General features: G+C 48.4%; 6 protein-coding genes across 6 annotated transcripts; 1 reads left to right on the top strand and 5 right to left on the bottom strand.

Annotated features, from left to right (window-relative positions):
* Window positions 1-591: 591 nt before the first annotated feature.
* DFJ58DRAFT_749379 (cytochrome P450) lies at window positions 592-2975 on the top strand (the record flags this gene model as incomplete). The annotated part of the gene is made up of 14 exons (XM_041387652.1): window positions 592-802; window positions 853-982; window positions 1032-1220; window positions 1269-1420; window positions 1473-1588; window positions 1638-1767; window positions 1826-1839; window positions 1888-1905; window positions 1946-2078; window positions 2129-2185; window positions 2313-2450; window positions 2507-2639; window positions 2698-2795; window positions 2908-2975. 13 exons carry the CDS (start codon window positions 592-594, stop codon window positions 2783-2785), a joined length of 1509 nt encoding a protein of 502 aa, XP_041237786.1. The 3' UTR covers window positions 2786-2795; window positions 2908-2975.
* A 1982-nt stretch (window positions 2976-4957) lies between these two features.
* Window positions 4958-6225, bottom strand: DFJ58DRAFT_734156 (uncharacterized protein; the record flags this gene model as incomplete). The annotated part of the gene is made up of 5 exons (XM_041386440.1): window positions 4958-5491; window positions 5560-5675; window positions 5710-5734; window positions 5786-5988; window positions 6036-6225. The coding sequence occupies 5 exons, from the start codon at window positions 6223-6225 to the stop codon at window positions 4958-4960; spliced, it is 1068 nt and encodes a 355-aa protein (XP_041237785.1).
* Window positions 6226-6351: 126 nt separating this feature from the next.
* DFJ58DRAFT_734155 (uncharacterized protein) lies at window positions 6352-7186 on the bottom strand (the record flags this gene model as incomplete). Its single annotated transcript, XM_041386439.1, has 3 exons — window positions 6352-6585; window positions 6635-6943; window positions 7010-7186. The coding sequence occupies 3 exons, from the start codon at window positions 7184-7186 to the stop codon at window positions 6352-6354; spliced, it is 720 nt and encodes a 239-aa protein (XP_041237784.1).
* Window positions 7187-7506: 320 nt separating this feature from the next.
* On the bottom strand, window positions 7507-8439 carry DFJ58DRAFT_668681 (uncharacterized protein; the record flags this gene model as incomplete). Its single annotated transcript, XM_041382726.1, has 1 exon — window positions 7507-8439. A coding segment is annotated over one exon (933 nt), but the record flags the coding sequence as incomplete, so codon positions are not given.
* A 2744-nt stretch (window positions 8440-11183) lies between these two features.
* DFJ58DRAFT_734153 (uncharacterized protein) lies at window positions 11184-11872 on the bottom strand (the record flags this gene model as incomplete). The annotated part of the gene is made up of 3 exons (XM_041386438.1): window positions 11184-11212; window positions 11269-11480; window positions 11535-11872. The coding sequence occupies 3 exons, from the start codon at window positions 11870-11872 to the stop codon at window positions 11184-11186; spliced, it is 579 nt and encodes a 192-aa protein (XP_041237782.1).
* Window positions 11873-12148: 276 nt separating this feature from the next.
* DFJ58DRAFT_734152 (uncharacterized protein) lies at window positions 12149-14049 on the bottom strand (the record flags this gene model as incomplete). Its single annotated transcript, XM_041386437.1, has 2 exons — window positions 12149-12547; window positions 13954-14049. The coding sequence occupies 2 exons, from the start codon at window positions 14047-14049 to the stop codon at window positions 12149-12151; spliced, it is 495 nt and encodes a 164-aa protein (XP_041237781.1).
* Window positions 14050-15548: the final 1499 nt, after the last annotated feature.

Raw genomic sequence — 15548 nt, 5'->3', positions numbered from 1 at the left:
TCTTGCGAATGCTCGCATAACGCTCGCATACATAGTCAAGATCTGCTGTAGTCATCGAACACCGACCATGTCTTCCCCGACCAGTAAAGAGTAAGAGCAGACCGGGTACAAGGTGTTATACACCCGCCTGGCGGACGACGCATAATGTGACTCCCTCCGGAGTGTGGGATGTCAAGAGCGGAGATACAGGCCTGAAGATGTTCAATGTATGGGTGGTGATCTATTCACAAAATTTGCGGCTGTCGGATACCACGAGGATGCAACAAAAATCTGGAATGCAAAGATAGGCAAGCTACTTGCCACATTCAAACATGACGCTCCGGTGCATGCCGCTCGCCTGATCTCACACCTTTTTCACATCTTGTGTATGTCTTGGCCTTCCATGATCATATCCTTCCTCACCCCATCTGGCCAGATCATCCGCTGCCGCTGCAGAAGTTGACGTGATTTGAGCCAGAAGCAATATATATCTGGACTATAGAAGACCCATGACCGAGACGCATAATCGACGCACAGGCGGCGATTTACTACTTCCCCGTCCTTATAAGGACGTTTGCATCATGTACAGTTTGCCAAACTACTGCTCGAATCATGGCCCCCGCAGTGAATGGTCAGCTTGCTATCCTCGCCGGCATTCCTCTGTCCTTTGTCGCGGTCACGGCACTTATGCGGTTGATCAAGAAGCGACAGAATAACCATTCTCTTCCTCCTGGCCCAGTGCCGCTCCCGCTGTTAGGGAACGTCTTATCTATTGACGCTAAGGAGCCTTGGTTGACTTATACCGAATGGGGTGCTATGTATGGTACGTGAACAGATAGTATAGGGCATATGTGGTGCAGATCATTACATCAGGGGACTTGATCTTCGTGCGAAATCTAGACGAGGACATAGTCGTGATCAATTCTCAGCATATCGCAGAAGACTTATTGGACAAGCGTTCTCGTATTTACTCCGATCGACCATACCTAGCTACACTCAAGCCGTGCGTCCTTTCAGTATTCTTCTATTCAATCAATCTGAGGTTCTTGCAGATATGGTTTATCGATCAACTTTGGATTCATAGGTTATGGTGATGAATGGCGTCTCTGCCGACGACTCTTCCACCAAACTTTCCGTCTTGAATCTGCATTGAAATTTTACCCAATGCAGATCAGGCGAGCTCGTGAGATGGTCGTCAACCTAGTCGATGACCCTCAACACTATTATGACCACTTCGCAACGTCAGTAAATGATTTTTACAAATTGAACGATCATTTACCTGTTCACAGATTCTCGTTGTCTGTTGTGATGTCCACTGTATATGACTATAATATCAGTGCTCGGGATGATCCTGTGGTACAGACTGTGATAAAGGCATTGGTTCCGGGCTTGACCTTGTTGACCCCAGAGAGAGCACTGATGCTTAAAACCTTCCCCTTCTGTGAGCTCAACTCTCCTAGACGAGAAAACATTAACATAACATGCACTTTTAGTACTGAAGTTACCTGACTGGTGCTGGGGATCCTCGATTAAGCGTAGTGCTCGAACTTCGACCGAACGCGTCAATCAAATGGCCGACGTGCCATTCCAATATGTGCAACAGCACATGGTGGGTATTTTTTTTCTTGGTTCCAGACATTGATTTGATCTTTGCCAAGGCCGACAGCTCGTTCGACGTTCAATCTTCAATGGTTGCAGAAAATTTGCGACGGATGGAGATGCAAGAGGAGGCATTCAAACCTGCATTCAAGAATGCCTTGAGGAAAGCAGCTACTACCGCTATTATAGGTAAGTAAGCTTTTTTGCAAGCAACATTGTGCTCTCGACATACATCAATATCACACAGCTTCATATGAGACGGTAAGTGGATAACTCCATCGTGTTGTCCGCTGTTCATCATCGTTACAGACTGCGGCAACTGTGATGGTTTTTTTTTTTGGCCATGGTTTTATATCCAGACGTCCAGAAACGCGCACAAGCAGAAATTGACTCGGTGATTGGAAGAGATCGGCTGCCAACATTCGAGGACAGAGCATCACTACCCTACATTGATGCAGTTGTGCGGGAAACTTTCCGATGGCAGCCTGTTACACCCCTTGGTATTCTTCCGCGCCAAGTGATCTGGTCTGTACTGAAGATGATCTCATAGGCGTACCGCATGCTACCTCGAGTGATGACATATACAACGGCTATTTCATTCCAAAAGGTCCGCTGTTTTTGTCCCACCAACAATGATCATTTATAATATCTATGATACATCAGGCGCAATCATCGCATACAACACATGGTCCGATATGTTCTTCCCAGCTTTCGTCATACTAACTTGATTGCAGGGGCGTTACACGAGATGAAAAGCGGTACCCCCGATGCATCTCGTTTTATGCCAGAGAGATTCATCGACGTTAATGGTGCGTTGACAAGTGATGACCCCGCACAATACATTTTCGGCCTTGGCCGGCGTATATGTCCAGGTTCGTCAAGTTATTTAATCCTACAAAAGATTTGCTGACAGATAGACTTTAATCAGGGCGGTATACTGCTGATGCCTCCGCGTGGTGCTCCATTGCGACCATGTTGGCCACATTGCATATTGCTTCTGCCAAAGACGACCAAGGCAAAGTAATCAGCTTCACCCCCACGTTCATCCCGGGTCTGATTCGGTACTTGAGTTCCCCGTGATATTCTATTTTCTCGTTGCTAACAGTTCCGTTACTACAGCCGTCCTGCGGTCTTCCCTTGCAGTATTTCGGCACGGTCTCACATTCATTCTGACGTTGTGGACGGTTGGCGAACTGCCGAGTTTTAAAAGAAGGGATGACGGTTTGCCCTATCTGTGGTCTGATTGAGTGACTAGAGGAGCAATCGATTGAGCATGTATTTCCTGTATACTAGGTCAGCAGACGCGATGAATAGAAATGTGTTATATAGGCTTCAATCACCCAGCGTGTCTAGCTGCTGTATCGAGGATCCTGAGACGTTTCGGTGACGGCGTGCCAGTGTCAGACTATAACGCTCTGCGTCATATGTATTTCATGTCCTCACCCGCGGTGCGTGGGTTACATCATCACCTGTTTTGGCAACTCTGCTGCCTCGCTAACGCGCACAACGCCGCCACCTCTCTCCTCGTTGTCAACCACAGCGAGCTCGTTCCCTCACAATTGTTCTTCCTTTATTCTACAATATTATTATATTTCATTGCACTCTCTCATTGAACACCTTCTCTATGCACTACCATGTGCTTGTACATACTTACAGCAAGGAGGTACGTGGGAATTTCTACTTCTCACCTCTTACACCACACTGACTTGCAGTATCCAAACAACAGCAACAACACCGACGATGACGAGGCGTACGGCCCGCCATGCTGTAGGTGGCGTTTCAAGAAAGTGTACTGTATACATTGGGGGAACCAAACCTCAAAACCAATGTGCAGGCACCGTTCAAAAACGACAACAAGAGGCCCATGCAGTCCAAGCATCACTTCTCAAAAGTAAGACTCGCTGCACTACTGATATTGCACTAACAGCGTGTTTTAGAGATGTCTTTGAGGGAACACGAGCAGTTGTTGAGTGCTGAAAACCAGCAGTCCATCGCAAACACCTCACCAGATGGACACGACCTTGCCTCCTGCACCATGGGAGCCCATTCAGTCACATTGCATGTATTATACATGCAGCAAATGTTGAAAATATGCTGTTCCACACAGGCCAGCGAAAGTTGGCCGACCGAATATCTATGTCTGTGTTTAACATCCGGCCGGTGGGCTCATGGAGTGATGGTTTTAACAGCTGGGCCCATGCATTGGGATGCTCGACATTAACATATCGGCCGAGGGCCAGTAAAATCGGTGGTGTGATATTGTCAGCTGGGCCCACACACTATAGCTACTGTGTGTACCGATCGGCCGATGACAGGGGTGAAGCATATATGTTCCTGTGCGGATTGGTCTGGCAATTGTGGGTATGATGCCATCATATGGGCTGAGAGACATGAACAGGTATTCATGTTCTCAGCCGATGTGATTGCATCAGATATGCAGTTTTGTCGACCCATACGTTTGCATCAGTTTCATCAGCCGATCTGATAGCATCAGGTATTCAGTATTCTCGGCCCATGTGATAACATCAGGCAGTTGCATTGGCCCGACCTGATGGCATCAGGTATACCTTTCCATCGGCCCATACGATAACATCAGGCATTCAGTTTCGTCGGCCCATACGTTTTCATCAGTGCCATCGGCCGACCTGATGGTATCAGGAATTCATTTCCATCAGCCCATACGATAACATCAGGCATTCAGTCTTGTCGGCCCATACATTTTCATCAGTGCCATTGGCCGACCTGATGGCATCAGGAATTCATTTCCATTGGCCCATACGATAACATCAGGCATTCAGTTTTGTCGGCCCATATGTTTCATCAGTGCCATCGGCCGACCTGATGGTATAAGGAATTCATTTACGTCAGCCCATACGATAATATCAGGCATTTAGTATATTCGGCCGACATGATAGTATCAGGTCTATCGGCTGATATGATGGCATCAGGTATTTGTTTTGTCAGCCCATATGATAATATCAGGCATCCAGTATACTCGGCCGACATGATGGTATCAGGTCTTTCAACCAACATGAGGGCATCATGTATGTATTAATAGCTGACACCATCATGTCGGCCAATGGTACTGATGCAAACTTATGGGCCAACGAAACTGAATACATGATGTTGTTGTATGGGCCGACGGAAAGGTATATCTGATGCCGTCAGGTCGGCTGATGAAACTGCATACCTGACATTATCATATGGGCCGAGAATACTGAATACCTGATGCTATCAGGTTGGCCGACAGAACTGATGTTATCATATGGGCCAATATGTAACTGAATACATGATGCTATAGGATGGACTGGTCGGTCGGTTAAAACCATCGGTTATTATCATACAATCACTGCGCTATGTAAGCCGAGACAGAAACATATTAGTCTACACCCATGTAAGTTGCGTACGATGGCCGAGGTGTCCCCACAAAATTCTGAAGGCTGTCACGTATGAACCAAGCCCACACAATGTGATCGCCGGTGTATGTGACACCATGCCTGACAAAGTGGCCAGAGCAGCCGACCATAGCGCCCGAGTTATATTGCAACCGAATACTGAGGTTAGATAATGTCATGAGCCCATTACAATAATGGCCAACACTGCTCATGACATCAAACCCTTCGGGAGTAGAACTTGGATCTCGGTGAAGAGGACATTGTCTGTTGCAAATTACAGCTGCACAATTAAACACCGAGGCCCAAAATTGCAGGCAAGTGCTCATATCACTGAGGCCATGTTCCACTGCCCATCGGGCAAGTTTGATATGTGTAGTGACCAACGCCCAATACAACTTTGGATGCATCACCCTAAGAGCAGCCGAGGCCAGTAGTGCTGCGTGCTGCATAGAGATTATAATCTCGGGACCACCTTTCCCTTTCAGGGCGGCCGACACCTTGGGGGTGAATCCATCGGCCTGGTGGTAATCTGTGTGGCTAAAATTTCTACATAAGCATTAGCATTCGGGTGGAGAAGCAGACTGACCTCCCGGCCTTGCATGAACCAACAAGGGGCTAAATTGATACATCCTGGGGTCAATTGGCATCGGTCGCTGGCATGAAAATTACCAGGGGAATGTTCTCCACTGGGTGTCCAGACCACTGGTCATGCTTTTCATCAGAAGGGACCCCATACCAATTGTAGTGTCTTCCATCTTGGCCTGTGAAGTCGGCGAATCAGTCGGCCTGATGGGTCATAATAATCAGCTCACTTGAATCCACAGGCTAATGGCATCTGGAAGGTACCACAAGATAATATGACCGGCCGAGTCCAAAATGACCGAGGGCTTCTCCAGCAAACATTCTGGCCCACGAGGAAATTTTTTCAGCAGGGAATCTTCATGTGTTGCAACCATCCCTGTAGAGCATTTATGGAGGGCCTCATTGTACCTAATCATATCAAGGTCAAGTTGGACTGAAATGGGTCAGGCAACGACCAAGCAAATGGTAGGAATGGCCTACTTGGGTTTGAATAGGCATTGGCAAGCACCCAGGCCAGATGCTGACAAGCAAGCATGGTTGGCACATCAATCGTCAAGGGAGGCGAGATTGACTGTGCGTTTCCAGCTACATTGCAATCAAACAGCTGTTTCACAAACTCGCTAGCAATGCATGTGGTATACAACGCACAGTCGGCCGGAACTGCAGTCATGACTGGAGAATAAGAAAAATCAGAGACCGATGGCTCATATACACACTGACCAAATCACATTAGGTAATACTATTCATATTTCCAGTATAATACATAATATTACTGGTGCAATAACTAGCAGCTGACTCATGGCCGGCGGGAGGTTAAGAGCGCTTCCTCCAGCTGATCCATGGGCCCTTCAAGTTCGGACATTGTTGTTGCGGCTGCCGCGGCCTTCATGGTCTTCTCCTGCAACATCCTTTCTAATGAATCGCCGAGATGTTGGACATGGGCCTTCACTGCCAGAATTTGATTGAGGAGGGGATCACCTTCCACTTGACCGGCGACTGCAGGGCCGGGCAGAAGCATTGCTCCCATAGGCTACAAATGAGAATCAGTAGCAGTTGAGCATAAAAGAGAAATGACCGACCAGTTGCTCAAAGTGATCTGCCATCATATCCAAGACTTCATTGACATCCAAGGACAGCAAGGCGAATCCCAAGGTATCAAAACAATCCTTCCACCAATCATGAACATATTTGAGAACTACTCTGTGAGTTGATCTCAGTTCAGGGTCATGAGGGGAACAGTGCGCGAAGAATTCGGCACAGAACTGCTTGCTGGTGATGTTCCTGGTTTGGAGACAGGTGAATCTGCCGATGATGCTGCAGAGGAGGTCAGTCATGGTCGGGTGAGTATTGAGCACCATGCATATGTTGATGTATGGGAAGACAAATGTCTGAAGGATGGATTAGTTATTACATGACGCTGACCGACCAACACAGCCAATGGCTGAAGAACTTACATCTGCCTCCCACTGAAGGTGCCGGACAAAGCTGGCTATGTAAGCCGGCGACCGAGGCACATGGCTTCGGTCACAGGCAATCCAGATGGCCGCAAAACGAGAAGTGGCGTACTCTAGGATGTTGGTAGCATCCAAGATTGTAAATTCGGTCAAATCATATTTTGATGAATTGGACATGATGGTTGGAGCAAGGACAAGTTGTGTGTAATAAATGCAGAATCACAAGGTTATATATAATTGACTAATCCACTGTGGCCCACTATGGCACTTACCACCACCCGAATGCAGTTGTGGCACTGTAGACCCCGGTCACTCTGCCACCCTTGCTATCCCCTTTGTCCTTTCAAAGCTATCTTGGGCTTGCTGCAAGAGTCGGAGATAAATTTGAGCCTGGCGAGCCGCATAGCACCGATGACCGACCTTCTGGTTTGCATCGGCCTCTTGCATTTGGCCGACCCATCATTGTGATTTGTGAAGAAAAAAATCAACCGTCCATATCATTTCCCGACCGACCAGCAGGAGCTCCTCTGCCCATCTATCACACAGTGCCAGCGTTCTAAGCCAATGGACACAGTAAACTGTAGTGCAAAAAATATTGACATCGGATAGGTACAGGTACATAGGCAATGAGCATACATACATTCATTCATCCAGTCATTGCTGGTGGAATCTCCTTGAATATCAATGGACCAGAACCACGCCAACGTGCTATTCCTTTGCCTGCGAGCATTTGGGTCTGCCACCACCGTAGTAGCCTTTAGGTCGGCCTTCTCCAATGGCCAAAACTTGGCCAGTAAGTCATTGGCGCCGAGGTGAATGAGTTGGCTGTGACATTTGGAGTATATCTGTACATTTAAGTGAAGGATCTTGTCCACCGAGTGCACCCGGGCCCATGCACGAGTTGACCGAGCTTGTGACTTCACCGACCGGACCATGGTGCGGAAGAGAACAGCCTTGTTGGCCAAGTTAACCCTGATGGCATGCAATGCGTCATTGGCTTGACCTTCTCTCAATAATATTTCTTGGAGCACCAGGTCGGCGACGCCCCACTCGGCGCATCTTTTAATCCCTATGTTTGAGGGCAGTGGAATCACCAGGGTCTCAGGAGTGAACTTGACCGGTGTATCATATCGGTCTTTGTTGTCCGGCCAATCAGGATTGTCAGATGATGACCCAGCAGAATCCAGTTCTGCAGCATCCAACATCATGGTCATGAGGTCCAACTGATCATATTCATCCAGTTGATCGCCAAGAAATGTCACTGCCACCCTGATGAATTCATCTATTTGACCTTGCATTCTGTCGTGGCGCCAAGCTATCACCAGCTTCTGAGCATCAGTCGGCCGCCTTCCAAGTTTCTTCACATCAATCAGGAGTGCAACTTGCACCTCCTCCAGCATTATTCCAGATGCCAGCCATGTCGCAGCACCGCGATGGATCTCACCGGCCGGCCATCTCGCTGAAGGATCTTCAACTCAGCTGAGGGTGCAGCTGATATAATTGTTGAAGGGAGGAAAATATGAGTGCGATATGTTCGTCCCTTAGGGGAAGCGGAGAAAGCAAATATCCACTGGTCAACTCTAGGGGGAATGCGCAAAGCGCGTGATAAGGCGAAAGCGCGGGAACAAAGGCGCTATAGGCGCGCGAAGCGTGGGAAAGTCGCGCGTCGAAAAGCGGAACTGGGTGAAAGCGGTATGCGAGCGATAGTGAGATGTTAAGACGTGTACTGAGATGCTGATAAGACAACTGATGCAGATATGGCCACTAGAGCTAACTGCTACTTAGGGCTTGCGATGATTTATTCAAAACATAATAAAAACTCGGAGATGGTGACTGTCTATGATGATGGTGGTCCCTGGTAATGTGTGTTGTGTCTAAAGTAAAAAAAAATGTGTAATGAAAAATGTGTACCAAGTGAAAATAAACATGGTACGATGTTGAAATAAATGATAAATGGAGAAATGCATACCTGGGAACTTGGTTGGACATGGGAAAACACAGTGGGAAGTCAGGCGCCCTATAGCGCTTAGGCGCGGGAAAATTCGCCTAAAGCGCGCGCAAGTCACGCAAGTGTCGCCTATGTCGCGGAAGTGTCGCCTAAGTCGTGCGCGTCGCGCGAACATCGCATTTATCGCGCAAGTGTCGTGTTACATGCATGATACTGTAGACTCGACCTATGTTGCAATATGTGCCATTGTGAGGCTACCCAGGATCGAGTCTCTACATCTCCTGGGGGCTTAAATTCTGAGTGTCCCCACTCAGTGCATCAAGTGGTGAACTCAAGCGAAGTTGTGATGGGGGTATGTGATGTGAGAGGAGTGTACTGCGAGCGTGTCTGAGGCGAATGTGATGAGGCGAGACTGGCAAAACAATGGCGCGCTAGGCGCGGGAGAGGCGCAGGCGTAAGGCGTCAGAGGGGCGTGAAAGCGCGGTAATAGAACAGCGGAATGCGCGAAAGTGACTCTGGTGTGTGCAAAACACAATCAAAAGCTTGGGGATGTGATGGTGACAACTGCCTGAATGATATGGAGATGACTGCAATGAGGCGAGAGTGATGTGTGTATGCGCGTGAATAAGGCGTCATAGGCGCGCGAAGCGTGGGAACATTCGCGCTTATGAAGCGGGAAGTGTGCGAATGCGGTATTCAAGTGATAGCGACTCTTCAAGATGGCGTAAGGATGCGAACTCATGATGACAATAGATGGCTGATGATGCAAGTGTGGCGTGAATGTGCTGTGGTAAGGCGCGGGAACATTCGCGCTTGAGGCGCCTGAGGTGCGCGGATGTGCGTGATAAGCGCGAATGTTGCGTATGCCGCGTAAGCGTCGCATAGTGCAGGGAAGGTGAAGAGGCGAATGTCCAGTGATATCCAAGGTGTGGAAGGCGAAACTGCGTGTTGAGGAAGTGGTCCAACCCATGTCCAAACCAAGTCCCACTAGGCGCGCTATGAAACAGGTGCTAAGGGAATGAATGACATGAGTAAAAATATAAGTGAAAAAGCGAAAGTGAAATGGTAAACTTTGCGGATGTCCTGTCCGTCTTGTCTTCTTCGTGCAACTATCAACATCTATGTCCTTCTATGCGCTAAGCGCGAAAAAAAGCGCGCGCGCGAGGCGCGTAAGGCGCGGGAATTAGGCGATAAGCGCGAGAATGAGGCGCTATAGGGGAGCATTCTAAGGTAATAATGTGCATGGTGCCACAGCATGCGTTAGAAGCGAAAATAATATCCTACTGGGTGAGGTGGGCACGAGTCTATGGGTGTTTTGTTGTTTTTGTTGTTTTCTTCTAAGCGGATCTATAAGTGTGTATATCAGTGTGTTATTAGTGTTAAGGGCGATGTAATGATAATAAAAATGAAAGGTGAAAAGCGCTGGATGAAAACCAGGGTATAAAACAAACTATATCCTATGAAAAACATGGTATATGCTGATGTTTGCGAAATGATGGTTGAAGCGGTTGAAGCGGATGAGGCGCGAGGCGAAGGCACGTGAGGCGACAGTGGTAGGCGACAGGAAATGATGTGATCTTCATCTTCAAGACTCTGCAACAACTTCTTCAACCAGGCATGAACTGAATCTTCTGCAAACTCGCGGATAGCGGCGGACTAGTGACTGGAGGGAGAATTCTTGCACTTGGTGGCGCCTATTAGGCGCGCGCCAAGGCGAGGCGAGGCGAGGGTAGTAGAGATGCACTACAGCATGATAGGCTGGCAGGCGACGCTGGCACGTCAGCGCGTTTAGGCGCGAAAATGATTATATCCTCTGGATTTGTGAGGATAGGCTGATATACTGAAAACGCGTTAGTGAAAGATGAATATGAAGCAAGATTAGGCGCGAATAAGGCGCAGATGATGAGTATGGACAATTTATCAAGGCGCCATAGGCGCTTGGTCATGAATGGTTGGTGTTTGATAGAAAATGAAAAGGTGATCTATGGACGCGATAGCGAAAACGCGAAAAATGCGAATAAGGACAAATGATGTGAAGTTAATTGTAATGATGGATGCTGTAGGCGGATGTTGTACATGCCAGGCGCGCGCCTAAGTCGCGCCTGAATGGCTGATTGAAATATAAGTCATGATGAATGCAAGGAATGAGATTTAAAAGTGATAAGGTGGTAAAAATGCGATCGAGGGAAAACTTTGGTGTAATGATGGGTGCCTTCGGCGCGAGAATTAAGGCGTTAGGCGCGCGACTGTGGCGCCTAAGTGAGGGAATGATGGTGAGCTTGATTGAAGGGGAAAGCAAAGTATTAGCAACTGATAAAAAAACTCCTTGAGAGCGAAAAATGCGAAACAAGCGAAAAAGGCGAAAAAGGCGAAGGTTGAATGTACATTGCCTCTAGGCGCGCGAACTGCACGATTTCAGGCGCCATAGGGTGCACTGGAGGCGCATCAGGGTCGCCTGAGACATGATCTATATGGTGAGTGGGTGATGTGATGCAAGGATGTTTGACTGGCAAGCGGAAGTCACTGAAAGCGGAACACGCAATATGCACGGTATTGTCAAGTAACAAGCGGATTTACCAGAGACAAACTCTGGTCAAGGTATGGCGCATTTGGAGCTCTGGCACTGCAGAATGCTCCTGAATAGGCGCGCTAAAATGCGATGGGGGTTTGAGGTCGTTGTTGATGATGGGTGATGCGATCTCCTCTAGTGGCGCGTTTAGCGTGTTCGCGATAGCGGTAGGTGCTTGTACTTCTTGCTGGGGTAAAACAACTTCGTCCAACTGATCTTCTGGGTCGCTTTGAAGCTCTGTAGGTTCGCCTACAATAGGCGCCTCGATATGGGCTGGTGCGAAAGCGATTTCAATGATAGGCGATGCTGGAGTAGGCGGAAGGGGAATGGTTTCGCGTGTTTTCATTGTACTGGCGCCATGACTGCAACTGCTGGCTGATCTAAGGCGCGTTCTGGTTGCTGAGGTGCGCCTACGAGTGGCGCTTCATGGTGCGCTTCAAGGGGCGGAAGCGGAATAGCGGATTGCGCGCTAGTAGGGCGTGTATAGCGGCGCTCAATGCCACATTCTGGGTACATGAACAAGGCGGAATTAGCGAACTCTTCGTAGTTGTTACCTTTGTAGTACTGAAACAGCTCTCTCTCGTTAGGCACAGTATACTTCAAGGCATACTTGATGATGTCCTTATCTGACAGCCCAAGTGGTTTGCGCAAGTCGTTCTACTGACTCCAGGAAGTTGACCAGCTGAGTGTAGTCACCTCCAAAACGTGGAGCTGCACTGTATGTGCGCAAAGGCATGCCAAGGGAATCTACTGGCGCATTCATAGCGTGAAAGCGGAGGCACGTGAATCGCGAATTTCGCGATTTAGGCGGAATAGCGGAAAAGGCGGATATGCGGATGCGCGGAATAGGCGAAGTAGCGGAAGGCGGAATAAGCGGAAATGTGGAAATGCGGATGAGGTGAAAATGCAGAATAGTGGATACGCGGATAGCAGAGTAGAGTTGAATAGGTGTGGATATGCTGACTGTTCCCCTTGCGGTGGGCTCCAGTTGAAGGATCTTCAACTCAGCTGAGGGGTGCAGCTGATATAATTGTTGAAGGGAGGAAAATATGAGTGCGATATGTTCGTCCCTTAGGGGAAGCGGAGAAAGCAAATATCCACTGGTCAACTCTAGGGGGAATGCCGCAAAGCGCGTGATAAGGCGAAAGCGCGTGAGGCGACAGTGTTAAGCGACAGGGAATGGTGTACTCTTCATCTTCAAGACTTTGCAACAACTTTTTCAACCAGGTATAAACCAATCTTCTTCAAACTCGCGATAGTGGCGGGACTAGTGACTGGTGGGATGAACTCTTGCACTTGGGTGGCGCCTATTAGGCGCCGCCAAGGCGAGGCGAGGCGACAGTGGTTGAAAGGCGCTACAGCACGATAGGCGATAGGCGATGCTGGCGCGTTAGCGCATTTAGGCGCGAAAATGATTATATCCTCTGTATGCGCGAGGATAGGCTGAAATAGCGAAAATGCGTTAGTGAGTGATCTATGTGCAGTGAAATTAGGCGTGAATGTGACGCGAATGATGAGTATGAATGATATATCAAGGCGACATAGGCGCCTGATCATGAATGAATGGTACTTGATATAAAATGAAAGGATGTTATGGACGCGATAAGCGAAAATGCGAAAAATGTGAATAAGGACTGATGGTGCAATGTTAAATGTAATGATGGATGATGTAGGCGGATGTATGTGTGTCAGGCGCGCGCCTAAGTCGCGCCTGAATGGCTGATTGAAGTATGGGTCATGATGAATGTGAGGAATGCAATTTAAAAATGATAAAGTGGTAAAATGCGATGGAGGGAAAACTTTGATGTAATGATGGGCGCCTTAGGCGCGTGAATTAAGGCGTGAGGCGCGCGACTGTGGCGCCTGAGTGAGGGAATGATGGTAAGCTTAAATGAAGGCAAAGGCGAAGCATTAGCAACTGATGAAAAACTCAATGAGAGTGAAAAACGCGAAATAAGCGAAAAAGGCGAAATGAGCGAAGGTTGAATATACAGTGCCTCAAGTGCGTGACATGTGCGACCTCAGGCGCCATAGGGTGCACTGGAGGCGTGTCAGGGTCGCCTGAGACATGTTCTACTTGGTGGGTGGGTGACTTGATACATGGGTGTTTGACTGGCAAGTGGAAGTCGCTGAAAGCGGAAAACGCGATATGCGCGGTATTGTCAGTAACAAGCGGATTTAGTAGAGACAAACTGTGGTTAAAATGAGGCGCATTTTGGAGCTCTGTCACTGCAGAATGCTCCTGAATAGGCGCGCTAAAATGCGATTGGGGTTGAAGGTCATTGTGATGATGGATGGCGTGATCTGTCTGGTAGCGCATTTGGCACGTTCGCGATAGCGGTTAGGTTCACATATGTCGAGCTGGGGTGAAACCACTTCGTCCAACTAATCTTCTGTGTCGCTCTGATGCTCTGTAGGTTCGCCTACAATAGGCGCCTCGATGTGTGCTGGTGCGAACACGATTTCAATGATAGGCAATGTTGGAGTAGGCGGAAGGGGAAGGGTTTTCGCGTATTTCGCCATATTGGCGCCATAGCTGCTGCTACTAGCTGATCTTGGGCGCGTTCTGGTGCTGAGGCGCACCTACAGGTGGCGCTTCAGGGGATGCTTCAAGGGGCGGAAGCGGAATAGCGGAAATCGCGCTAGTAGGGCGCGTTGTAGGCGCTTAATTGCGCATTCTGGATACATGAACAAGGCAAAGTTAAGCAAAATCTTCATAGGTGTTGTTACCTTCATAGCACTGGAACACCTCTCTCTCATTAGGCGCAGAATACTTCAAGGCATACTTGATAATGTCCTTATCTGACAGCCCAAGTGGTTGCGCGAGGTCGTTCTACTGACTCCAGGAAGTTGACCAGTTGGGTGTAGGTCACCTCCAAAACGTGGAGCAGTGCTTGCAGGTGCGCAAGGCATGCCAAAGGAATCTACTGGCGTGTTCATGGTTGTGAAAGCGAAGGGGCGTTAAATCGCGAATTTCGCGATTTATAGGCAGAAAAGCGGAAAAGGCGGATATGCGGATGCGCGGAATAGGCGGAATAGCGAAAGGCGGAATAGGCGGAGGAAACGCGATAATGTGAATAAGGCGAAAATGTGGGAAGTGGATATGCGGATAGTGGAGTAGAGTGGAATGGAGTTGGATATGTGTGGATGTGCTGACTGATCCCCTCGCGGTGGGCTCCAGTTGAAGGATCTTCAACTCAGCTGAGGGTGCAGCTGATATAATTGTTGAAGGGAGGAAAATATGAGTGCGATATGTTCGTCCCTTAGGGGAAGCGGAGAAAGCAAATATCCACTGGTCAACTCTAGGGGGAATGCGCAAAGCGCGTGATAAGGCGAAAGCGCGGGAACAAAGGCGCTATAGGCGCGCGAAGCGTGGGAAAGTCGCGCGTCGAAAAGCGGAAACTGGGTGGAAAGCGGTATGCGAGCGATAGTGAGATGTTAAGACGTGTACTGAGATGCTGATAAGACAACTGATGCAGATATGGCCACTAGAGCTAACTGCTACTAGGGCTTGCGATGATTTATTCAAAACATAATAAAAACTCGAGATGGTGACTGTCTATGATGATGGTGGTCCCTGGTAATGTGTGTTTGTGGTCTAAAGTAAAAAAAATGTGTAATGAAAAATGTGTACCAAGTGAAAATAAACATGGTACGATGTTGAAATAATGATTAAATGGAGAAATGCATACCTGGGAACTTGGTTGGACATGGGAAAAACACAGTGGGAAGTCAGGCGCCCTATAGCGCTTAGGCGCGGGAAAAATTCGCCCTAAAGCGCGCGCAAGTCACGCAAGTGTCGCCTATGTCGCGGAAGTGTCGCCTAAGTCGTGCGCGTCGCGCGAACATCGCATTTATCGCGCAAGTGTCGTGTTACATGCATGATACTGTAGACTCGACCTATGTTGCAATATGTGCCATTGTGAGGCTACCCAGGATCGAGTCTCTACATCGCCTGTCAGGTCAACAGATGCAACTCTTGTTGTTTCCTTGTCGGTGCTTTGCAGATCAACATGAGCATA

Source organism: Suillus subalutaceus (genome assembly GCF_016647625.1).
Source record: "Suillus subalutaceus strain FC151 chromosome Unknown DFJ58scaffold_168, whole genome shotgun sequence".
Taxonomy (NCBI): domain Eukaryota; kingdom Fungi; phylum Basidiomycota; class Agaricomycetes; order Boletales; family Suillaceae; genus Suillus; species Suillus subalutaceus.
This window is presented reverse-complemented; position numbering and strand designations above follow the sequence as displayed.